This window comes from Pterocles gutturalis, unplaced genomic scaffold, assembly GCF_000699245.1.
Source record: "Pterocles gutturalis isolate BGI_N339 unplaced genomic scaffold, ASM69924v1 scaffold6119, whole genome shotgun sequence".
Taxonomy (NCBI): Eukaryota; Metazoa; Chordata; class Aves; order Pterocliformes; family Pteroclidae; genus Pterocles; species Pterocles gutturalis.
Window position 1 is genome coordinate 42,838 of NW_010135604.1, and position 26,472 is coordinate 69,309.

General features: G+C 38.9%; 1 protein-coding gene across 1 annotated transcript in view; it reads right to left on the minus strand.

Moving 5' to 3' along the window:
• LOC104467975 (low-density lipoprotein receptor-related protein 6-like) overlaps window positions 1–22,148 on the minus strand; it is a gene marked incomplete at its 3' end in the record, with an annotated part of 60,777 nt that extends 38,629 nt beyond the window's left edge. Inside the window, exons 1-2 of the mRNA XM_010081958.1 lie at window positions 22,079–22,148; window positions 11,132–11,525 (exon numbers count right to left, since the gene is read on the minus strand). Coding sequence (XP_010080260.1) covers window positions 11,132–11,525; window positions 22,079–22,148 — 464 coding nt within the window. The remainder of the gene's footprint in view (window positions 1–11,131; window positions 11,526–22,078) is intronic.
• Between the last annotated feature and the right edge of the window lie 4,324 nt (window positions 22,149–26,472).

Genomic DNA, 26,472 nt, shown 5'->3' on the forward strand with positions numbered 1-26,472 from the left:
GGGCAAGATGCTTTGAGAGATTTTACAAACCATGCAGGTGGGTAGAGTCCCAAACTATGCAAATCCAGTCTGTCTCATGTTGTATGTTTTGGAGAATCACAGAAGACTACTACTACTTTCACAGCCACTCATGAGAAATTCAGCTCATAAGACTTCAACTTTAGATTACTAGCAGTTGTTTGCAGAGGGCCAGGCTTCAAAAGGAGAAGAGTGACAAAGAACTTAAATAGGAACCAGAGCTCAAAAATCTTAATCTTCCCACCCTGTTGCACGGGTGGCCCTTTGGCATGTGTAATCCTATTCTCACTGAAGAAAATGGGAAGTCTTCTGTCTCTGTATTTGCACAGCCCCCTGTATAACCATAAAGCCTACCAAAAGTCAAAAATCACTGAGCCTTTCTACCAGTCATTGCTTGGCTCCATTCCAGGTATGTCCTGATAGACATTTAAAGTCTGATGCATAGAAATTCTCTATATTCTGACCTGAATTTTCCTTTCTTAACCTTCGTTAGCTAATTATCTGTGTAAAACCAGCTGATGGCATCCATTTTATACAAAGGGTGGATACAGAGAAAATAGAACATGCACCAACAGGTCCATGGGCCACAGCTTATAGGGGATCTGCTCCAGACAGGGGAACTTGGGATTGGGAGCAAAAAGATCCTCTTTATGTTTCACAGTTATCAACAAGACTAACCTTCAGCTACTTGCTAAACAATGGGCAAAATTTTCTGGTTACATAAACTGATGAGATTTCACCGATTTTAATGAGGCTAAAACAAATATATTAATATAAAGACCTCTGTTCAGGAACTCACGGTTTTCTGAATTTAATTTCTGCCTTGAAATAGAAGAACTTTTTTATGCAACGAGACAATTCTTTTCTAGTTAAGTAACAAATTTCTGTCAAACCTCAAAAACACATTGTACTTTCATGCTTTCATAGCATCCGTCTCTTTAAATCCAAATTTGGTTTGTAGCTATAAAACGTTGATTAGGACTATGTAATTTATTTAATGCTAAAGCTTTTAGTGGTTATGAGCAGCAATCAGATCTTTACTAAAACAAATCTCTGGTTTCGCTATTGACTACTTAGCCAAGCCGTTCTGCGTCTGCCAGCTCAACAAGTGCTGGCTCGAATACTACATCCAGCAATCCCTCTCCTCTGTCAAGTGACTCCTTTTATGCAGGTCTAGGGGCCAACATAAATTCTCAGTCAGAACATCCAGCCATCACTTCTGGCCACAATAAGCACATTACTAAATAGTGTTTAAAACAGTGTGCCAGGCTATCGCAATGAAACAACAAAATGTTTAACCAGGAAAGCAATCTACACTTTATACAGTTCACAGAACATTTGTGTGAGATCTCATGATCAGGTGAAGCACCAGTTTACCAAGATACACACACAGAGTAAAATCAGACTACTCCAGATTGTTACCAACTGCTCAAGCTCCATCTATTTCAAGTGTTTACAGTAAGAATTAGGCAAGTTTCATTTTACACATCTGAAAGAGTTCTTCCAGGATCTTCTTACAGTTTGAGACCTATCGGAACCCACCACTTTATAAACCGCATGTATCCCTTGAGCAATTCTTCCCCCCTGAATTTTTACCTCAGACTAATTATGCTTGTATCTAGATCTAAACATGTACCTCACAGAAAGATTTTTTGTAATGTACACAAGAAAAATCCATGCTGAAAATAAAAAAGAAATATCAGAATAGCATCTTTTATTTCAGCTTACTCAGAAGTTCACCAGAGTTTAATCTAAAAGTTAGACAATGATACAAGATACAGTTTTATTCTACAACAAATAAAAGCATTTTTAGTACAAGAACCTTCTACTCAAGAACTGAAGATACTTCTGTGCATCACTACAATGCACAGCAAAAGAGTCACACAAGCTTAATTTGCAAGACAGCATTATTTAATTTTAGGACAATTTTAACAACCTGCTACAGCAGAGATAATACTTATCCTTTAAATTAAGAAAAATAAATTTCACACTTAGATTTATTTAGGAAAAAAGCTCTCTGACTTAACAGCACTCATAGTTGCATAATCTCTTATCTTTACCACTTCTTGCTTGAAGTGACAGAGAAAACTTAATACAAATAATACTTTATGCTGAAACATGGAATTAAGATATGAAGGTGAGAAATGACAAGGATCCCACGAGAAATTATAATATATAGTATGTGTTAAACAACCCTGGGAAAGAAAGGAAGTAGGGGTGAAAAGAGAGACTAAGAATGGACGCTGTTTTTTTTTTTTTTTAAGAGAATGGTGTTAGAACGATTCTAATTAAAGCATTAGGGTTCAGAAAATGTGTTACTATTAGTTATATTTTAACTCATCAGTCCAAGGAAAAAAGGGTTTCCACATTTATGGGGGTTTGGGTTCTTGGTTTGGGTTTTTTTGGGGGATGGGGGGAGAAATTTTGAGGGTTTGTTTATTTTAGGTTTTAAGGCACAACACAATTAACATGTTTCAAGTACAAGATACAACTACCTAGACACAGACACCACAAATACATATTACACATGCATTCTCACCCACACATATGCATTTAAAGCACACAATTTAAAATCTAGATTAATACTGTGGAACAGTATCACTGGCCCATCTGAAGTGACTTTACTCCCACTGACAAGGCTCAGGTTCTTCTATTGCTTTATTTTATTATGAAACACCCACAACTGCACCAGATGTTTTAAAAAGAGCCTGGAAGGGGGGATGCCATACCAAAGAAATGGACAGACCAGAAACTCGACAGAGAGGCTACAGTAACACAAAGAGTTAAAAAGAGTAATTCTCCAACATCAAGCAGAAATCCAAAGCACTAACTTTTGCTCTGCTCAGCTAATTTTCAGCTCTTTTATACACAGATCCTGAAACGACAGATTTGTACCATTTCAGATACAGTTCCAACTAACAACCCTGGCACGATGACTGCAACATGAACCATCTTCTCCTGTCCTGGGGTCACTGCACAAGTTCCAGAAAGACTTATTCAGGTATATTATTAGGACACCTCACAATATATGTTCCTGGTATGTCCTGCTTTCTTACTAGCTGCACTGTAAAAGCTGCATTTGCTTGATGTCCTCTGTAAAATGTGTTATCCCGTGACATTTTATCTGACCACTCTACAGAGAAGACAGCACTGAAATGCACTCATTCTCCACAGAGATAGTCTTATTTTTTCCAGGAACGCAGCCAAATAAAGATGGTTCTTCTATAGACTGTTTTCTTTGTTAATCATGCCGAACTTTCATACAGCTGAATGCTATGATTTTCATATTTTAAATAAACTTAATCCACAGTTTATTTAAAGAATATTATTGGTCTGTTTCAAATCATGCTAGCAAGTGGATTTATCAGCTTTCTTCAAGAAATGAGCCATAAATCAATCTTTCTTGTCAACTACATAAATCCAACTATCAACTTTCTCCAGAGGAACAAAAGGCGACTTTCTGCTCCATTTTCTACAATGTAGATCAAAACTTTCAGTCTAACTTTTAAACTCTAAAATGGACACACTTCAGTCACTCCCCAAAACACTGAGGGGGAGCAGAACCCAACCTACCACCAACCAACCCTATCTTGATTCTAAATGAAGAAAACCTAAGATCTTTTCCTCTAGTGTTTCTCCCTCCACCTGCACACTCCACAAGCAGAGTTGTTCCCAATGAGGCTCAGACACTACCCTGCTTCTCTGTGACTCAGGCTATGTCTACATCATGCGTTTCTGCTGCAAACGCACTTGTCAGGCGTACAATGTGGTGGCCGATACACTGCAGCAAGAACTGTGAGTATAATCTCAGTTTATGGCAGAAAGTGTGTTTTTTGACAGTGAAGCTTATTTAGAAAGGGAAGAAGATGGTCACAGGATGAACAACGAAAGTCTAAAACACAGTGCAATGAGCTATATTTGCTAAAGGCTAATTTTGCCAATAAATTCTTTCTGGTGCAGATCTGCTTTAACATATATTGTCTGCAAGGCTCATCACCATTTCTGAAAAAGTCCCGCCCTAAAATATCCTGCCTCGAAATAGTAAAGAGATTACAAACAAAACTTTTCCCTAAGACGAAGTATAAAAATAATTTCTTGCAGCAATTTGCACTTATTAAGCTGAGTCAGCTGCAATGGTTTTAGCAAGCAATTGAAAGCTCTCTCCTACAAGTCTTATTAGATGTCATGGATTCTGAAGTAATGATTTCCTGACAAATACTGCCAAGTTATGTAAGTTATATCTGGGGGGAAGAGGAGGATTAATAGGTTGGGTTTTTTTTCACTCTGGCCCCTTCCCAGAAATAGCATGGACATTCCTTTAAAGCCACTCTGCTTCCTTAACAGCAATGCTACTTTGAACTTCTCAAGCAAGAATGCAGAATAAACAATATATCAGATTATAACTCTGCTGTAAATTAATATGGCCCCTTTGAGTTCCTGTTAATAGCTATTAAAAGTTGTCTTCGGATTATTTTAATTTTTAAAAGTGTGTGAACAAACATTTTTTAATTAACATCTAGCTAGCAATGCCTACTAGAAGCATAAAATCATTATTTCAGAAATCATTTTCCTTGTGTTTACTCAGCATAAATCTTCATTCAAAATGTTGTTAGTGAAAACTTGTTTGTTCACAACTCATTTTTTTAAACACAACAGGTCTTCATAGTCTAGACTTAGACGCTAAGTTATAATTGCAGGGACTGAAAATGCAGATACACAGAAGCATGCCCAAAGACTCATCACCAGAGGTTATTCACGCAGACCAGAAATTACTACCTCAGTTTAAATACTTAGTTCTAACTTATTAAACAAACACTGCATACAAATATCTGAAGTATACATTGATACTTTACAGGAAGATGCATAAAGTTTACTAATTCTTATCACCCTTATCACTGCAGCACTGAGGTATGCTTTAAGGCACAGGCAAAATCATCCCCTTGAATATTACCTTAAATTGTCAGCAGACTATTGCTTAACACACTGTATTCACATGCCTCACCAGAACAAGTCCGAAATAGGAGACACAAAGTGAAAAAAAGCCAATGAACTTAGTGTTTTGACAAACTCTTCAATGTTTCAAGATGCTACTAGTTAATTCACAGGAAAGCTGGCAGAAGTGAAAGCACAGCCCTCAACTAATCCAGTCCACAGTCTTGTTTTCTGTCCCATGCACTGAATGAAGGAGGTAGGGATGAAAGGCAACTTCCAAACTCGCCTACAGCTAAAAGCATCTATAACTAAGATATCTGAGTCTATAAGAAAAATGTTTGTCCTGCACAAAACAAATCTGTGCAGTCTAGTTTGATTTGTAACAACCCAAATCTCTCTCATCTCCTTCCACAAAGGGAAAAATAGGTGAAACGCCTGAAAAATAAATACATCAGTGAATATGTTCCTCTGAGCTCCTGGAAACCTCTGGCAGTAGGGTGAGGATAGGCAGTCAATGGCAGTAACATCTAAAACCAGCACAGCAAGATTTACAAGAGTGGTCACCTCTCTAAGCCTTCACTCTGTTTTAAATATGTGGGTTTCTGGTTACTTTCTGGTTACCTTCCTTCACCTCCTCCTTCAGATGAGACAAAAAGAGAGGAGGAGAAAGAAATTAACATTTTGAGCTGTGCAATAAAATACACCTTTACAGTTTTAGCGTCTAGCCACATAGAAATAGCCTAGCACTAGACTGGAAACCAGGATCACATGGTTTCCAGCCATACATGACAAATCCCAAACCAACCTTGCAAAGTTTTGTGAAAGACCCTTTCAAAATGAACAGACTGTCAATGAGACTAAAACAAAACAAAACAAAAAAATCAAAAACCACCCAACCAAAATCCTAGAGTTAATATTCAGCGCTTCTACAGTTAGTGAATAGTGCCTGATCTTGTTCCCAGAAGCCAGAAAGATCTTCACAGGACCAAGAGCCAAACCCCAAACACCTTACACTTCAAAAGCAGACGGAGTTACAGTAGTTCTGGGGCTGAAGATGGCAAAGACATTTCAGATGCCACCCTAGCCTCTTGCAGGATGAAGCGCTGCTTTGCATACTGCTGGGTTTTGACTCACGCAGTATAATCCTGGCTTAGGCAATTTTCTCTCATTTGCCTAGAGATTCAGGTCACCCAACAGTCCCTGTGCTAGGATCATCCAGCTACTAGCAACACCGGTGCTGCATTTTTGACCACACTGCAGATCTTCCAAGAGTTACATGCAGCCCAAGAGCCAAGGCAGGCCATTCCTGATTCAGTGTCATCAGGACAACCCGTGCAACACTACTGCAATCTTTCCTGTTAGCTTCATTAAGTCACCAAAAAATACCTTTTGGTTTGTTTACTATCCAAGCTGCTACCAGAATTTAGTGACATATTTGCAACAAACACCATCTTAAGATCAAGAGAGCCTCCCTCGGTGAAGAAAGATTAAACACCAAGTGTGCCAACTTGGTATTTGAAGAAAGATTAAATACCAGTGTGCCAACACCACAGCAGTCTGCAGATTTCCTATCAGCTTAACGCTTGCATGTAAGTCACCTATAAAACCTCAAAACTGACTTCTTACTGCACAGGCCAGGCTATACAGGAAACAATCAGCTGAGTGCACTGATCTGCTTTCTGTGAAATACGTTACTATCAGCAGAGGAGCAGGAGAGAGATTTTTCAGCCAGACGCAATCTGCTCAAGGGAGAGGTGGCATCAAGCAAGAGGGGCTATGAAGCAAAGCCTTCAGTTATCCACATTATTTGGGGAATTTACATCTAAGGTGCCACTTTATATAATACTAACTTGCATGCAAACAAAAAACCCTTCACTGAATGGGCAAATTTACAAAGAAATTCTGGGGGTTTTTTCATTTTTAAAATGTTGTTTTCCCAAATCAAAGATACTGGTACTGTTATTAGAATGGTCTATTTTCCTTTCCTTATATTGTTGTATAACATCTACCAGTCAGCAAAAAATGATACCAGTTCCCATGAAGTTTTTGTTATGATGTGCAGATGTAAGACCTGTACTACAATTGCTTTTGTGCTTGACATGCTCAGACGCAAGTTTCCAACCTTTGAACAAACAACAGAAGTAGTTCCACGAAGAAAGTGTATATATTCCCTGCAAAGGTTTTGCATTAAAAAAATAAGAGAACAGTCTGCTGGGGGAGGGGTATGCATTAAATCTGAAGATGGTCCCCAACATGCAAAGTACTTCATCCAGAAATCAGCTGTCATAAAAAGTGTTGTAGCTCTTTGTAATCTAATTCTACTCATTAACTGAAAACCCTTACAACCTGAAAGCTTTGCAAGAGTTCAACAATTAAGGTAACTCTATAGAGTCACTTGATTTGAAACACCTCCTGAAAAGTAAGCAATTAGTCAGCACTTCTAGGAGGCACTTAAAATGCCCTTTGTGGTGAACAATAAATACATCCAGAAGTGAGAAAAGACAGTTCATTTTGATAGTGCTTCTTATGAAGAAAGCTGACCAGGTTGTCTAAAGGGTAATTTTTGGAGAATTGTAACAATGACAATTAAGTCTTTTCCCTATGGACAAAAGGGCTGTACAAATTAAAAACACAACAAGAAAACAGCAGCACAAATACAGAATACTGCATTTTCAAGCAGTACTTGCTCAAGAATCTAAACAGATAACGCCTTTTTTTTATCTTGAGTGCTGAAGCAGAAAAACCTTTTCCACTTGCTCAATTTTGATGTGAGCAGTTCCTAAATTTGGTGGTCTAACACCTGGTCTTCCCCTGGCAAAAAGTCAACATTAAAGTGTCAGAGTGTTATTCCCAGCTGCTGATCTTATTAAGAGGGTCTCACATTTAACACAGGTCAGGAATAAACAGTTTCAGAAAGGATGACTAGGACCAAGAAGCCTTCCTGAAACTACTCTGAAACCATTCAGCTCACTTCAAAAGGAGGCTGAGCAAGCATGCCATTGCTGCCTTCTTCATCTGAGGTCACTTCTCCTCTCTCCTGGTACACACACAATATTTTCTCCAGTATCAAGACAACTAAAATAGAAAAAAGCAAAGGAAGCTGTAGCATATGAGTGAAATAAGAAGCTCAAACCTCAAAATGTACATAGGAGATGGCCAGTAAGAGGAGTCTAGACATTTTAGATTCTGATGGCATCGTAGACAAAAATACCAGAGTAAAAATTAGACTTGGCTGCTGTGCCTCAGTCACAAACTGAGAAATATTTTCCATTAGTAAATGTATTGCATTTCTCATTATTGATAACAGACATGGGAACCAAGACTAACTTCTACTCCAGTATTTCAGTTACACATACAATCTCACACAAAATTAACAGATGGTTTTGTCAGTGGCAGCAAAGGCTACCCAAACCAGTTATTCTTTAATCACTACTGTTGCTGTAACATGCTCTGAAATAATCCAGTCATATTGCTCCAAACTACCACAATAGCACGCAGTAGAGACCTTCAAAGAATGACTGCTGAGTATCCTACAACTGACAGGTTGCTAAAAAGACCAGGGTGCTGGTGAAACATTTCATTTTTTCTACATGGAACATTGGCAAGAAAATGCATTATTCATGACTATGCATTTGTGCTAGCTTACACTGTTCTTAACATTTCATTTCAAAGTAGGCATTCTCATGTTTTCAGTAAGATAAATACATATAATAAATATATGTGTACCCATAAGCACAGAACATATGAGTAGTTTGGTACTTAGATCAACTTGATTGTGAAATAGTTGATGTATCCTACCCAAGATCAACTGCATTTGACAAATAAACTTTAATGAAAAATTGAACTTGTCCATAATCACGACCCTAGTGTAACTTCTGCTGCTAAATAATTTATTTTCATCAACTGAAAGAGTTTATAAAACTGTACCTGGAATAATCATCAACTGAGCAGATGGATCAGACTACAGGAAAATGAGAAGGGTTTTGCTTTTCCAAGTTTCAGATTTTATTAACTGCTCTTAGATCCTTTAACGACTTATTTCTACTGCTCTCTGGGAGGCAACAGTGAGAAACCAGAAGACATTTACAGGGCTAAAAACATGTAAATATTAGTGAAAGAAGCATGCACAAAAAAACAGTTTGGAGTTTTTCTTTGACATCCCTGTGCTGATGCCACCCTTCCACCTATGTTTCAAGTTTTGGAGGAAGCTCTTAAATGTAACCAGATTTATTGAAAGCTGAGAGGTTTTCCATCACAAAACTGCATAAGAGAATTGCAATTTTTGCAACTGCAATATGGTACCCAGAAAGCGGACATATTATTGCATTACCTTCCTAAAACTTACCCTTCATATAACAAGTTAGAAAGTGATCTCTACAAAGATTTAGAAGAAAAACATATTTTGTCCTTCAATTACAGTTATTGTGAAGGGTTTTTTGTTTTGGTTGGGGTTTTTTGTTTGTTTTGGGGAATGGGGTGTTGGTATTCAGTTTTCTGTTTGAGATGTTTTGTTTTAAATCTAGGCATACTGAAGTGTTTACTCCTACTGCTTTAATAGAACAGCAGTATGGAAAAAGTTATGAGTTCACTCTACCTTTGATCTACTTCATTTTTCTTCTTGTAGCTTCCTCTTTGTGTAAAGTATCATGAGCTTGCAAGAGTAGGCAATCATCTAATTTTCATCACTGAGCATATTACTGCACATATTTGGAAAATACAAATACTCTTCTAAAAAAGACCAACTGGCTTGACAACAGTGCGTTACTCCTAACTAATGAGAATCTTTGTCTCTCTGGTCAGAAGTCAAATCAAAAACACTTTCATTATGTTTTCCTTCCCTTTTCTCTCTCAGTTATGGGATGGTGGGTGGAAAGGGCACGAGCATCACATCTTTTCTTGCACTCTTAAATGGTTCTAGAATCTAATAAAATAAAACTAATGCTATCATTGGCTCCAATTTATAAGTTGTAAAGAGATAGGAAAAGCATAAATCCATACTTTTATTATTTCCAAAGCTGGAAATAGAAGTAATGCAAAAGAAACATCTTTCCTATTTATATATTGTCAAAGGCCTTTTTGAAGCTGTGGAAGAAAATATTTGAGATATGGTACTTCTATGCAGTTCAGGGAAGAAGCCACGTTTTACAAAGAGACTTTCTTCTTTTGGAGGAAAAGACCCAAACAGGCAAGTTCAACAAATTATAATGTAAAAAAAGCTGCAAGCATCTAAAACAGCCCTCACCTTTCCGAAGAAACAATGCATTGATTTCTCCCCCAAAAAAAGCTGACTGAAAAAAATATGTGAAATGGCAGTATAATATATTCATTTTCTTGCTTGTTCAGGGAAAAAAGATAGTATAAAGAAGACCTATACTACAGATTAAAAAAAAAACTATCAAAAAATTATACAGCATAAAGGACCATTAGTCTTTCACTTCAGGAGACCAGTCACTTTACCACAGCTACCTATGGGGTAACCTCAAGCTAACCATTTACATAACATCACCAAAACCACCACTGAATTCAACATTTCTGGCAACCACAGCTTTGTCCCAAGAACAGAACAAAAAGATTATACTGCAATTCACATCCACGGACCAAAATGAGAGCTGAGAAGAATCAGACCTGTTCTACAATGGGCTAAGGCAAAACAGCTTAAAACAAAAGTTCCCTCAAGGGTGGGGAAAGGAACCCTTCTGCAGATTTTTCTGATTAAGTGCTAAAACATGTCTCAAATTGTTATTAATGCAGTGTATTGATTTCTCTAATTTCTTCAGCTGTTTCAATAAAGCATGAACATCAACAATGAGCAAAGCTCAAAAAAATTCCACTACTTGACACTGCAGAGAGGCACAAGCATGTCCACAGGCAGCCGACGGCCTTTCAAGCAAATTATATCGGGTTAGAACTTCCCCATTTCTGTTCATCTTCTGCACAACTGCCAAAATAAGTTTCTAGTACTTTTTTAAACATCTGATGATTCCTAGTTGTTCACAAACCAGAACGAATGCAATTTCAGAAATACAAATTGTTTTCAAATCACACTAACAGAAAGAGAAGCAAATAACGCAAAATGGCTTAAGGTAACTTTTATAACAGTACCATTGCTTATTTAAAATAATTCAACAAACAAGAAGTAGCAGTAATTTTAATATTTGTAATTGTTTTAACAAAGACTTACCCTCTTGCAGGATCTAAGGCAATTGCTCTAGGTTGATCCAGTTCTTGCCAAAACAAAACTTTTCTCAGTGATCCGTCCAAATTAGAAACTTCAATCCGATTTGTTTCAGAATCTGTCCAGTATAATTTCTCTCCTAGCCAGTCACATGCCAGCCCATCAGGTGACAGAAGTCCAGAAATGACCACATTTTGTACACTCCCAGATTTATTGAATTCTGTTCGTTTAATGGCTTCTTCACTTACATCACTCCAGTATATCAACCCTTTTACAAACACAAAGTCCACTGCTGCTGCGTCCTCTAAGCCACCCACAATCACCGTGGCGTTCTCCTTCCCGTTTGCAGCATCCACCAGTCGCAGATCACGTCGGTTTGCATACAGCAACAGTGGGGCAGCTGTAAATGGGAGAAACAAGGGGTGGGTGGGATAGAGAGATGCATTAAAACTACTCAATATTAAATATAACTTGCACTATTATGCTGCATCAAGCCAGAACTACTAACTGATTAAAAAAAAAAAAAAAAAAAAAGGTGAGGGGACATTTTGAAGTTTGACTAAAAAGCATCAACTCAAAATCTTTCAACAGTGCTATGACTCAAGTTGGTAACTTTGTAATGGAAAGCTCATTACTCTGGGCTGTGCATTATTAAAATAAGATTAAAGAAGAAGGGAGAGAACAAAGAAAACAGACATCTGAAGTGCCCAAAGGACACTGTTCTGTAGAGAAGGATGCTTAAATAAGAATCTGAAAGGCAAAGGTAAAGCAGTTTTCTAAGCGCTCAATGCTGCCCACCTGAGCAAAGACTCTTCTTTTTTTTCCCCTAGAATTTAGTAATATAAGCCCCACTTCTATAAAAGCATAACTCACTTCAAGCTATCAAAGCCACCTGTGCATTGATACTCTCCAAAATTATATATCTCACATATAATACACACAAATACAAAATTCATTGCACAGCATGAGAGGAATGTTGTTTTAAGAGTGTTGACGTTGGTATGAGGACGTAGGGAGAAAAATAAATCTACAGGAATGGACAACACTGAGTTCTTTCAAACTCGGCTCTACCACTTCTGTTTAGTTGTCTAACACAAAGCCTTTATTTTATAAGCTTTATTTGCTTACTCTATCAGTTTGCATGGTCTGTGTATTTTTCACACACAACACCCAAGATGACTAATCAAAAATAATAACCATGAAAACAGATAGTTTCTTAAATGTAACATGGCTGTTTAATTGTCCTTAGCCACAAGCTATATGTAACATTATGAAAATTCTAGCCTCATTCCCACTTCAACAAAAGGTTAAGAAAAACACTACAACTGCATAAAGAAGACGATTACATCCTCTTAAACCCACTATTAGAAAACATTTCTATTTTTCCCTATGTTTACTCAGGCACTGTAGCAACAGAGCATTTAGATAGATACTATGATTGGCAAACTAAATGCTCCTCTACCTGTCACTATACAAATTTAACAAAAATCGTGCAGATTTATTCATCAGCATAGGTGGGCGCTTACACTTCTAGCAGGATATATCTCCTAACCAAAAGGCTTACATTTGTAGAACCAAACATGTGCATGGTTGAATAATGTCAAGGGCTACACTGCCAGAAAAGATACAGTTCTTTGCATGAGAAACTCACACTGAGATTAGAAATACTAACACACACTTCAGAAAATTCGAAAGCCAGTTTCCAAGATCAGACTACTCTCCTCATTACCACAAAACTGTTTCTCACAGACACTGCCACATTAGTATTGGGAAAAGCTGAAGGAACTAAGAAGTTCCTTAACCTATGTCCAAATAAACAAGTTCTGCTATGTACGTTTGGAAGCTTTTTACTTTCTTTCTTCCTTTTAAAAAACAAAACAAAACAAAAAACCCCAAACTGTTTAGGCTGTCGTCACAATTTTAGAAACACTGAATATAAACTGATTTATGACAATCTTTAGATAAAAAGTTACAGAAATGGGGGGAGGAGGGAAGCTTTGTTGTTTTTAGTATTGCTAAATTTGTACTCTCCTTTACAGAAACCAAGCTTTTATTGTGCAGCAAAACATTCAGTTTAGATATTTTATTTCCATGGAGAAGGGGTAGACTTCTTTAAACTAGAAAGCAGACTGCTTATATTAAGTAGGTTTATTACCTTACTTTGCTATGTCCTTCCCTTCCTTGTATAATTTCCCACCCCCTAAAGATATAAAGCTAATTACAGTAGAGTTTCTTGAAGTGCAGGTTGCTGATGATGACTGCATTTTTCAGAAATAAGTAGGCAATAAACTGGAAGTGGTAAAAAATAGATATGTAGTAAAACTCTCTACTTTTTAAAGCCTGCGTACAATTGTAACCTGAAAAATCTAGTTAATAGTCAGCTCAATGTCATGTAGTGCACCATAGGAAAGCGCGCAGCCAACTGGCAGAGCTCTCTCTAATAAGACAGCGTGCTCGGCATTTGAAAAAAGGTAAATTCAAGCACACAGGGGTACAGGTTCCATTATGATGTGCAACACGGAGCGAGAGTACCCATGCACAGAATTGGAACACCAGGCATGTCAAGTGTAATCACCGAGGCCTGAAGGCACTGCTGAGCCTAACACAACTGCATTGCATAGGCTATTCCCTCCTTGCTGGAGCTCAGCTCTGGCTGAGGAAGGACTGGAGAAAACATCCTTCTCATGAATGATGCAAGTTATTTGAATGATGGCTCTGAAGAAACACAGCTACACTTAGGATCTGTAGTTTCAGGCACATTGATTCAAAGCTACAACTTGTAACATATTCCACTGGGCTGGCGTATGAGGATATTAAGCTTTCCAAATTGTTGCAACATTCAGGAACGAAGCATGCATCACCAAAATAATAAAAAACAGGTTTGTTTCCTCACTCCCTCCAACCCTTCCCAGAAAACACAAAGGCTTCAATATCCTATAAACTCCAATTACTGAAGCTGCCAGCATCCATACCTAGTATCATCTTTGCCATTTCCTTGACTCACACAGCAATGCTAGAAGGAAAATTGTGGCAGAAGATCCCATCCTGCCCCATAAAACTCACTTTAAAAGAAGCACAGGACACTGAAAAGACAGCTTTCTTGAATAATGCAGTTATGAACTATATACTAATAGCCTAAGGGAAGAAGTCCAAGAGAAACTCCCTTTCAAAGCTAGGCAAGTATTTCACAGTTTAAGTTATAATGGGGGCAAAGAGATACAACTCAGATTTAAGTAGTCAGAGCTGAACTCTTCATGTTTCCAGTTCCCCTTCTATAGACATCATAAAAATACATATTTTAACTTCAAACTATACTACACTGAAGAGAAGTGCATGTTTTTAAAAGTAAAAGAAAAAACACTCAACTTGGAAATCAACAACTGAAACAGCAGTGAATATTAACATGTCCTCTATCCCCTGAGAAGTCTGTAGGTAGTTTAGTAGTCTAATTAAAGTACCCAATACAGAGTAAAAGCTATGCTTAGTTATAAAGTAAGCCTTTTTTTTGTATCCACCAGCATGAATAAACGTCTGCTTAGAGAACACAAAAGTTACAAAACCTGAAGTTTAACACATTTGAACCGCAACAAAAAAATTAAAATAATAAGAAACTCCTGTCAACAGTGGGTCACTGAGCCTAACTGCTTCATAATTCTGATATTCACATAACACCTTTCCTAAGCTAACCACATTCAATATTTAAAATCCAGTCACTGTCTTTTTTTGCCCTACCTTTACAACTAGAATTTTACATCAGCATCCTTCTCCTCACCACCAAACTTCGGTACTCATACCAAATATTTCTCTTGGCTGCAGCTCTTGTCTCTCTCCCTAGCATACCAGAAGCTACTAATCCCCAAGATACTTAAGCCTGGTTTCCCTAACACTTGTTTACTTAAGTCTTGCTTTGTACATCTGGTTTGCGAGTGTCTGATACTGGCTTAAAAATGCTGCAGACCACAGAATACAAAGTGATGAACCAACATAAAAAGACCACTTTACCAGCTAAAAATGTTTTTCAACATCTTGGTGTTTAAGTGGCTACTTTAAGCTGTCAGAATTTGTCATGCTTTCCATTAACTAGTCCAGAGGCCTTTTTCTGCAAGTTCCTGCTTGCTCCCTTTCCACTTTCAATGATCCATGACACTACTGGGTGACACAAAGTCAGTGTTACCTTCAACATGCTCTTTCACTGACGTGAAATTTAACCTGGTTAAAGCAATTAGTATCGCCTCATTTTCCCCAAATTCTTTTTTCTCACTCTCAACCTCCAGCAATGCTGTTCTGTCAACTCCCTCACTTAGTTAAGGGCCCCTCCTCAAGCTGATCCAAATCATTACATCAGTGAAAGGTTTGACTGGGTTAGCGAGTTGAACCGACTCAAGAAGCGGTCCAGCAAACTCCAAAACTAGCATAAGGCAAGCAGCAGGGAGTTGGAAGGGGACCAGCTCTCCCCCCTTTCACTGGCAACCTGCTAGATCTGCTCAAGATGCGACTGCAGCCACATCCTTTCTCCCCAGCTCCACTTTCAGCTGTCGGTTCCCGACCTCTCTTTTGCATTGGCACTAGCACTAGTCCCACACGACATCAAGACAATGCAGGGAGCTAAACCAGCAGAAGGCTATCATGCTCTCCCCGCACCTGCCAAAAAGTTGTTTTTAGCCAGCCATCATCCAGAAACAGTTCAGAACAAAATCAGATAAACCTAAGTACTAGCACATCAGGGAAAGATTGACAAATTAGTTGAACTGGTTGTGAACCTCCAATTTAGGAACAGGATCTGCCAGACTAGAGGTGGCCACCATAAATTGTGGCAACCTGTCCCAGAATCCCAGTGTGGCCCAGCAACCACTCACACTGTGGAAATAAACATCCATGCAGGAGTCCACTGGTAAAAAACCCATGGAATGTTACATTGGAAGAAGATGTTGTTGTGCTGAGAAAACTCCCCATCTTTTAAAAGCCTTGATGAAGAACTCCGAGCATCTAAAGGTGAATTGATACTGCCAAGCACACTGCCACGAGGATGGCAAACATAAGCACTGGAAAAGAGGAGATGCAGTGATGAGATGTGCTAGATGAGGCACAGTAAGCATGAAGGACTTGCCAGGCGCCTTGATGAAATGACATGCACCCAGATTCAGACCACAAGAGAAGGAAAAGCAGATAAATGGGCATAGATAACCAGCAAAGAGTATTATTTGCAACCCCCTCAAAACCATTCTATACACAGAACTCCTTGTATGTAATACAATCCTCCCCCGTTCCCAAGACGTCCCACAGAGAGCCCACACAAGAACATAAGAAAAACTCTGGATGGACACAAGGGTTCTGGCACAGTCAGTTGCGCACACTCTCCCTTCACTCCCCACATTTCAAATTTCTTCATCATTGCTTATGCTTAAAAGAAATTCTGTATATTTGTTATATGTGAATGTTTGAGTTGTGCTGCTCAGTTTGGAGGAGCAAGAAGCAAAAGGCTGAGGTAGCACTGCAAATAAAATTCTGTGAGACTTTTATCAAATCAGAAGAAAGGCAAGTTGCAAACGAAAATAAACTTCCCCAAAAAGCAGGGACCCAGCCTCAAGAAACTTATACAGAGATGGTTTATATATTCAAACAAAAACCCCACCAGGAAATACATCAAAGTTTCAAAGCTACAGCACAGCAAGCAGCAGGCCAGGATTTTGCACCAAGTGCTCCATCACAGCACCCTTCCTGATTTGTTCCACACAATTGTTTTTACACAAATTAATTAACCAACATACCAGCAGCCCCTATTTCACCTTCACTGTGAACTGAGAGCTCTCTTCTATCTGAACCTCCTTGTTCTCACAAATATACTTGCAGGACACAGCAGGCAACCCAGAGTTTGTTAAAGAAGCATAAGGCAGCCCAAAGCTTGTCAGAAGGGACCCTTCCTCCTTCTTTCAGCTGACCTGAAGCGTATTCCACATGCTAAAGTCATCCAAGGGCTGTTCAGATGGTAATTTGAAAGGCCACAGGAACAGTCAGGGTTGCCAGTGAATGAGATAAGTAAAAACATCAGTGCAAAAGCGACCCACCGAGCAGCAACAACTGCACTTGGATTCTGCACCAATCCTCTACTGTCAGTTTTCCAAGCCTCCGGCCATATAGGAGCTGTGGATAACTAGACATCTGCAAGTCTAGCTGGTACAAAGGCAGTAAAGTCATCCTTTATCCTGCTTAATAACAGTAAATAGATTCTTACTAAAGAGCTAGAAGTAGGGAGGCAAGAGAATGAGAGGAGGAGGAAAAAAAAAAAAAAAAAAAAAAAAAAAAAGAAAAGAGTACCGGGTCCAGCCACGGAAAGCCTACAGACCTGGCAGAGCATAGCAAAAGCACACACGATTGATGTACATCACAAACTCTAGCATATCACAGGCAAATAACTTTCTGAATGGCAGGCACTGCCTGTCAAATTATCCTACTGGCACCAGAGCCATACAGCCAGCAGCTGATGATTTCCAAATTACCGCAGTACGTCTTTTCTCAGTGTTGGGTAGCACATTCACACCAATCCTCTGTCTCAGCAAGGGAAAGGTGACTCGGCTCATCTTTCCCTTACATTAACTCTCCTACTCTGAAGTTCTTTCCATTGCACTCTCATGGGGATAAAACACACCACTTTGACTGGTAGCTGACATCTTTATAACTTGATATGCTGAATCTGTCTCGCTGACAACAGCCTAGGATGAGCAGAGCGCTAGGCTCCCTGGTCAGGCATCTGCTTGCAGCTGCACTGCCATATAACACTACCACCTTCTTCCATTACCCTGCTGCTTACAAGAGGGAGCCACAAAAGTGACAAGAAAATAAAGGTGAGCTGGCAGCAGCACTGTACAATTTCCTGGGCCAGCCAGACTCTGGAAAGCAGGAAGGCTCCAAGGGATGTGTGACCAAGTAGTACCATGATCCACATGAATGTCTGCAGAACCTCAATGTTACACTTCCGATTTCCTCAGATGTCCTCATAACCTTCCTTCAACACTCTCCCGGTTTCTCAAACAGCCGTCAGAATAACACACAGCACTACAGATGAAGTCATACCAGTTCCACGCACATTGGCAATACTTCCCTAGCTCTACTGGAGACACCCATGTTTAAATCCACACAATCTGCTTAATGAAAAAGTTAGTATACATGTAGACTGCTGCAAAGCATCTCCTGTCTGCAAGGTATGTTTCTGACAGTTCTCCCAAGCACACACCTTCACTCACGCAGAAAAAGAAACCTTGTTTTGCTATACTGCACCAATTAGAATCCCCATCTGAACAGGGATGATATTTTGCAATCCAAACTTCGAGCCATATGACAATAGATAAGACAACTTGATCACACTGAAACAAAACACTACCCTTCACACTTTCTGGCGTCATCATTTCCTACAGAGCTTCTAACACGAAGAAAACAAACCAAAAGCTTCTGTCATATCCCTCATGAAGCTGTTGAAAGACCATGCATAGCTTAAGTCCCTCCACTGAATTAGAGCCTTGAGACACACCACTGTGACGCTGTGACAGAGGCAGCGCATTTCCCAAAGTTTAAGAAAACTAAAGGTTGCAGGATACACCTTGTACACCCTTGCAAGCTGAGGTGGGAATGCTCTAAAGTTGCTAGTGTAAAGTGATCACAGTTCATAAGCCATTCCAGCCCGGACAGCACATGTGTTTCAGGGTGCACATCGAGTCAAGAGTGACCTGGAAGCATTTACCCTCCAGTCGCCTCTGCTCTCAGTCCCACTTGCCTCCACAGCTGGAGGACCCTAGTTATACTGGCAGACACTGTGTGGGAATAGCCCCAGCCAAGTGGATTCACCCAGGTTGCTAATAGTTCCACATGGAACAAAAAAAATCCACACCCTGAGCAACAGCACACTGGTTTACCTTTAAACTAACAAAGTCTTTTTCCACATTGACAAGAAGTTCATAGGCACTGAGCTACCCTTAGATGACCTTCAGCAATTTATCTGAGCTGGCATGCCTAGTATTTACAAAATATTTCTTCAGACTGTCAGTTTGTCTCTTCAGGTAAAAAACAAAACTTTTTACATTTATTTATTCTGTTCCACGGTTGGGGTTTTTTGTTTGTTTAGATTTTTGAAGCACTATCAGATAGTTGCTGTAAAGCATGAACACAGAATTTAGCTCAAAAGACCCCAACTGGAGGACAGAATGACCCACAAAACAGAAAGTTGCCAGCACTGTCAAGTACCTCACAGAAGTAAGTGACAGCCCTCAGCTGGGACATAACAGCGGACTGATTTGTGGTGGAGGGGGTGGGGGAAGCAGCAGTACTGCCTCAAAGGCTTATCACATTTTCATCCCCACTTCTCTGCAATTTTTCAACAAAGAACATATCAGCTATCCAATGATTTCTTTGTGGCATACTTTCCAGACTAAACTTGGTGAATGGCATCTTTGTCAGTTCATCCATCATAAAGAAATATTGAGAATAAAATAAGCCATGCCTCCAACTAGTAAAAAAAATTCTACAGGTTTTGTCTCCCATGCAGATAAAATACTTCCTTCATGACAAGGCAGTATCAAAAACTTTGAAAAAATATGAAGGATTCCTAAAATTATTTTCTAGTTCAGTATAAGAAAAATTTAAAAAAATTACTCACAGTGCAAGTGTAAAACAACTTTCCACCAGCCAAAGGAAAAAAGTTTTCAAACCAAAATTACATTTTAAACACTTACATTCTTAAGACTATTGAGTTTACCACAGATTACTATAATAAATAACAATTACCAGTTCAAATGAACAGTTAGGGACTGTTTTTAAAGGATAAGGAGAAATGATGATTCTATGTGCACAAACTTCAAGACTTTTGAAAATTATTACACATTTGATTTTTTTTTTTTTTTGGAAACACAGTTGGACCTATGTCTTTTTTTTTTTTTAACTCTCAAAAGCACTCGAATTCCAGCACTATTAATGTCAAATCTTCAGTGGGCTTACATTAGATGTAGTGACACGTAAAAAAAAAAAAAAAAAAAAAAGAGAACAAAACCACACAAACACCTAGGGTCCCTCGAAAAAGTTGAACAATCTGGTCTTTTTCATATTGAATGTGACTCCTTTCTGGTAATCCAAAAGAAACACAAACCCACAAACACAAAACCATGCAACTTGCAATTATTTTACTGATGAATTTTACCATTACCTACAGGGTAAAGGCTAACTGTTGAGCCTCAGTTAAGTTTCTGAGATATTAGAACACCAGTGCATCTTCCAAATTCACATAAGAGTCACTACAAGGTTTACAAATTCCTACTCTTCTATTATTCTTAATATTCCTACTCTATTAATACATGTGTGGCCAAGAGGATTCTTGGCTTTCCAAAGTGTTAACATTTTAATTAACACTAACACTATGAGTACAAGCAAGAGTTTTATTCACTGCTTTGACAGAACAACAAAGGAAAAATGTCTGAAATGCCATGACACCTGTTACCTTCCACATCCTCTTAGCTTCCAGAATTCAAGCAAACACACCAGCCACCTTCCAGAAGCCTAAACTCTTTTACAATGGACAGAGGAGGACACTTTTTATTGAGGTGTTCTAGAAGGGTAAACACTTTTCTGGGAAAAAAACCAAAAACCACCCACAACAACAACAACAACAAAAAAACCCCACAAACCAACATGCAAACTGTTTTTCCTCTGGGAACAGGTTGGGGAAGGAGTAAGAGATAAAATATAAAGAAGAAAATTATATTTTGGTATCATAGAGAAGCAAAACAAATGACTTTTGATTAAGTAAAATTATATAGCTACTTGATTAAGATTTTCTGTCTCAAATATGATTTCTTTTCAAATCTGACATCAAGAGCTCACACAGGGCCTTCATAAACTGAATTAAAACTATAATCCCATTTCTGCCACATTGATTATATCACAAGGGAGTAATTCTATTTAGGTAATGTGATCCTGTAACAAGATACTAAAAAAATCTGTAACAATGTTGCCATTTTCCATGTCTGTTTATATTAAAAACATTTTCTTATTGTTCTCTCTGTACAAATAATGAAGCTCAGAAAGCATTCCAACTTTTAAACTGACATGCCTCTTTCTCCAAATAGTTCATAACATTTTGCAAAGGAAACAAGGTATTACTAACTAAACCACTGATTCTTTTAACCTACACTTTGAATGGTACGTTCTTAAAACTGTATTATAAATCAAATGGGAAAAGGTATTACAGTATTGCTGTTCTCTTACAGACTGGTAGGCTTGACTCCATTTCAAAACTGGTGGGGGACTGTGTCAATTACATTGAAATAGCAAGGTCTGTAGCAAGATAATCACCAGGAGACAAAAAACCTACCCTATTTTCATAATTGTCTCACAGGAGAACATAAGGAAAAGCAGAAATGATGACAAGTGCATTTCTACTTGGAAACACCATCACTGTGTTCAGACCAAGTTCTGTCCACGTGAAACAAATATCGAGCCTGTTCACATTGTGAATCTCTTGCCATAAATATTTATAAACTACAAGAATATCTAGAGAGCTTAATGAAGGCTCTCTGTCAGCTTGCCTGCCAAATATATAAATAGAAAAATGTTACTTCATATTTAGGGTGTCAATACCCAGCACTTATGTACAATCCATTAGAGATGCAACGCTTTCCCGTTCCGAGCCTTGGACAATTACCACAAAAGAATGACACAGCTGCTTTGTTTAGAGCACTGCGTATTCTGTAACTCAGCAAGTGGTATACTCTGAAACTACACAAGTGAGGTATAAGTTGAAAAAAATAAAGTTCATTATTAGAGACTGTATTTTTTTTCACCTAACAGCAATTACCCTCTAGAAGAGTCATCACTACAAAGCACTCAGCACAGAAAAAGTGGAGGTATTCACTGCATGCTCATCCTAAACCTCACGTCCACACACCAGGAGTCACCCTTGGTGAGCCATACCGTTTAGGTTCAAGGGCTCACATGTTAAGCGAGCAATGCCAACTGCTTCACGTGAATGCGAGCAGACCATTCCCGAAGTCTGCAAGGCAGCTGCATCCCCCCACGTCTTTCTAAGCAACTTCTATCACTTATCCGTAAAAGTCCATCCACAGGAAATTCCTTACCAAGGCAAATTCTGCTTCACTGGCAACATCTGCCTTCAAAGTACAGAAGGCCCTCAAGTGCCATCTAAGAAGTGGGTGGCAGCAAAGAATTTCAACAGTCACGTGCAGTTTATAACCAAACCTCTCTCAGGTGAGCTGGTTGAAGCGTGAGGGCTCCCCAGTAGGAGAGCTGGGAGAGGAGCTGAGCACGCTCCCAGGCACGGCAGAGCCACCTGCTCAGCCAGAAGCAGGAGCATGCAACAAAGATTCAGTAACAACTGCATTTCTGGTGCCACACAACAACACCACATACCCCTCCCTACAGTACAAGGAAGTGGACTCTTTTGAAGAAGCCACCAGCAAAGCAACCCAAGTATTTAGCATTTCATAGGAAATTAATAAGGTTAAATCTGCTGGGGACAAAGAATACAATGTTTAAGTCTGCAGACTGCCTGCCAGAGGAGATGAATGGTGACAGATCAGAATCCGAGACCTGTTTCTCCCCGTTTTCTTCCCCCACCCCACTCCCTCAGAAGGAAAAAAAAAAAAAAATCAGCTTTGCTCTATTTGATTTGAACTAAAAAGCAAATCTCATACTATGTGCATCGCAGCAGATATTTTTGAAGCTAGCATTTTTGAGATGCGACATCATCATAAAGGTGGATTACAGATGTCCAAAGGAATCAGATTTCTCCAACTCCCAAAGACAGAGAGTTTAAAAGTTTCCTAAGCTCCAGATCCTGACCTATCTTCCTGCCAAAAACAACGTCTACCCATTCTACAGCTTCTAGACAAATTCCTTACCTAGAACTCAGGAAATACAGATGTAATCAATTCACTAGGGAAAAAGGAAACACGAATACAGTTAACACCCCTCTAACCAGTATTGGTGTGAAACATGAAGAAAGCTTTTCACCTGAATATCTTTATATAACTCCCACTGAAGGATACAAGAAGCCCATTATCTGCATACATCTCTGACCAGATATACGCAGCTTCACCCATGCACCCAGAACGTGCACCTTGCCGGAAATGCTACTTCACCTTACCTCCAAGACATAGCAAAAAAGTACATCTAATTTTCTAAGTCCTAATTTTTCAGTTTTAAAGAAAAGCTAAAGCAATCTGATGATAAGCAAACTATATCACAGAGATGCAATTGCAAAAACTATTAAAGTAATGGTGGATTTTGTAACGCCTTTAGATCATGCTAATTTTAGACTGTTCTATGGAGAGATGAAAGACAAAAACGCATTGAAAATCACAGCAGACAAAGGCACACTGATTTCTGAAGAATCATACACTGAAAAAAACATGACTAGAATATGGTTGATTCAAGTTTGGGTGAAGAAATAGACCATGATGACTACAAAAAAAAAAAAAAAAGGTATTTCCAAGTCTCATTGACAAAACTTAAGTACTGTACAGTCCTAGGTGAAGAGACTCTTTGCCTGAAGGTAAAAGCATAACTCCAGCTGGAAACGCCACCCTTCATCTCCAGCTTGAGAGCATCAGAAGTACAAAGCCTATTCCTTGTCCCCTGCTCTGAGTTCTAGCAGAAAAATAGATACAGCAAACACCTCCAGCGACAGCTTGGCAAGTCTTGAACATTAAGCTCTTCTAAACTGTATGCAAACAAGTCTATTCAAAAAGATATAAAAAAGCAAAGATGATGTTTATTAAAAACAAGTAACAACAGATTAAAACCAAATAAAACAATAACAATATTAATAACAATATTAAAACCAACCCTCTACGGAACACATAAGAGGGAAGCAGTAGTTTTAAAATGCCCATTACCAAACAGGCATTTTAATTTCTTCACTTACTAACCTTAAGCACACAGGTCTGCAACGTTCAGTATGTCTGTACAATCATCATTTATAACATTTCTATTCAAACAAGATCTTTATGTCCTGTCTGCATAATCAGGGTTTAAAACCAAAACAGCAATTACACGCTGACTGGAGACCTATTTCTGGAAGAGAAGGAAGAACTCTATCACTTATTAAAAAGTTGAAACCTCAGTTTCACACTTATCTGTAGCTCCCTGACAGATGTGACGCCACTGCTATTGCCTCTCTGCAACTGTCAATTATCTAACAAGATCCTGATTGGTTTCACAGCTGTCATGAAGAATACAGCAAAGCTGCCATGAAGCAGCTGTAACTCACTCCTCCATACGCACCCTCGGGGAGCAGCTTCAAGAAGCACTGCTGATGGTCAGAGGAGGAAGCCCAATCCTCCAAATCAAACCACGGGACAAGGGAGAACAGAGACCAGACTGTGACAAGGGTCAAGAGGTTCCAGGAAAGTGACTCCTCTCTTCCATCAGCCAGATTATGAAAAAAAAAAAGCCACCTCAAACCACAGAACCTCCACAGCAAGCTGTCATGACAGTAACCTCCTGTCTCTTCGAAATGCAAGTACCTGCCCTGAAAACGTTAGTAGGCTCTGCCTTATCACAGACCTTGGACGACTTTGAAAGACAGGTGCCTTGCCCTGTGCATACACTTCTGGCTAGCAACAGCCTGGTACTTCTTCAAGACCTCATTACTTTACAGGGCACTGCACTTCCATGTTACCAATTTTATTCCTTTCCAGATTGGTAAATGAGTCTACCACAGCTTTCTCAGACTAATGATCACAATCCAGTTGTTGTAAACCTTTGTCTTTTTGTTTTTTTAACGCAACTAGAACAGGGAGGCTAGTTCTGTCGGCAGAGAGGATGCTGCAATCCACAAACATACACTACGACATTTTCTGAGTTTCAGTCTCCAGCTCCTTGGCATCCTTCACAGCACTGAATTCACAAACCAAATAGTGAACTTCATACCTTCACCTCTACTTTCATATATAAACTTATTCATACTCATGCTGGCACTGCCTCTGCCTCATTAAGGAACTGCTGACACCTTCTGAACTCAACGGATCTTATTCAAACCAATTCTACTTGCATAGATGCTGTTTATCAGGGAGGATGCATGCATTAAAATTCGATTTTTACTTCTTCAAGAGTTCAGCTCTTCCTGCTGTTTATCTCTATCTAAGGTAACAATTAGCCAGTAGGAAAATTACTATCGTGTCACAAACAGAAGATTAGGACTTCAGCTAGGTGATCAAACAGCAGGGAGCCATGAACACATAACAAAAATGTTGTTTGGATACAAATGTCCTTGGCAATAGACAAAGATGAGAGACTAGAAAATAAATTACTGTTGGGATGGTTTATAAACTGAATGTTTCTTCAAAGTGTCTTACTAAGCATCATCGAGTATAAAAAAATTTGCAAAAGCACATCACTATTCCGAGATTAATTTGAAGAAATTACAGTGACTGTATTATGTGACATTACAATATATGACAGCGATTTCTGTGCTGTCATTTGAACTAGGTTGAACAGCAAGTTAGAGCCAAATTAATGGTTTATTAAGAATGGGTATGATCATTACTTAATAAAATTAACTAATCTGGAAACAGTTTCTCTCTATACTCCAGATCCAATTTAACTTTTGAAAACTATTGATTAACCGCCACAATAAGAGCATGAAATGTTACACAGTCCATTTAAATAAGTACATTTCTATCTTTGCAAACAGGATACAATATGGCAAACAGATGCATAGAAGAAAAAAAAAAAAAGGGTATGGAGGAGAGGGTTTTCCAGAGTACTGAGCAACTGGAGACTGAGAAGTTACTTTGACCTAAACCACCTTTACTTTGCTTCCATCAAAATGTACTAGTGTTGATGAATTTTCTCGAAGTGTGATTGATTAACTGTAGGCAACTAATCTCTTCCCTCATCTAGTATGAAAAAATACAAGTAAACAGCAAAATGATGGATGCAAACACTACTGGTGACTTCTTCCCAGAAAGACTAAACACAGAGAAATAGTTAAGCTTACAGCATTAAAAAAAAAAATCCTCGATTTTCTTACCAACTGAGCCTTATGAGACACGATTTTTTTTTGGAGAGGGGAAGTGGAATAAAAATTCTCAGCTATTCTAAGTGACAATCCCTTGTAAAGCACTCGACTGCCGATTTAAAGCTGCATGAACACCCGTGGCAGTTCACCAGTGCAACACAAACTTCTCTCAAGTCCTAGCGCAGAGCCAGCACAGCTGAGAGGAGCATTCCTTCCTCTTCTCGCCAACTCCGCACTCTCACTTCGCTGGGATGAGCCCTGCAGTGCAACACCAGTTCCCGGACACTTTCCAACCCCCTCCACGGTGAATACGTGAGCCTCTGCG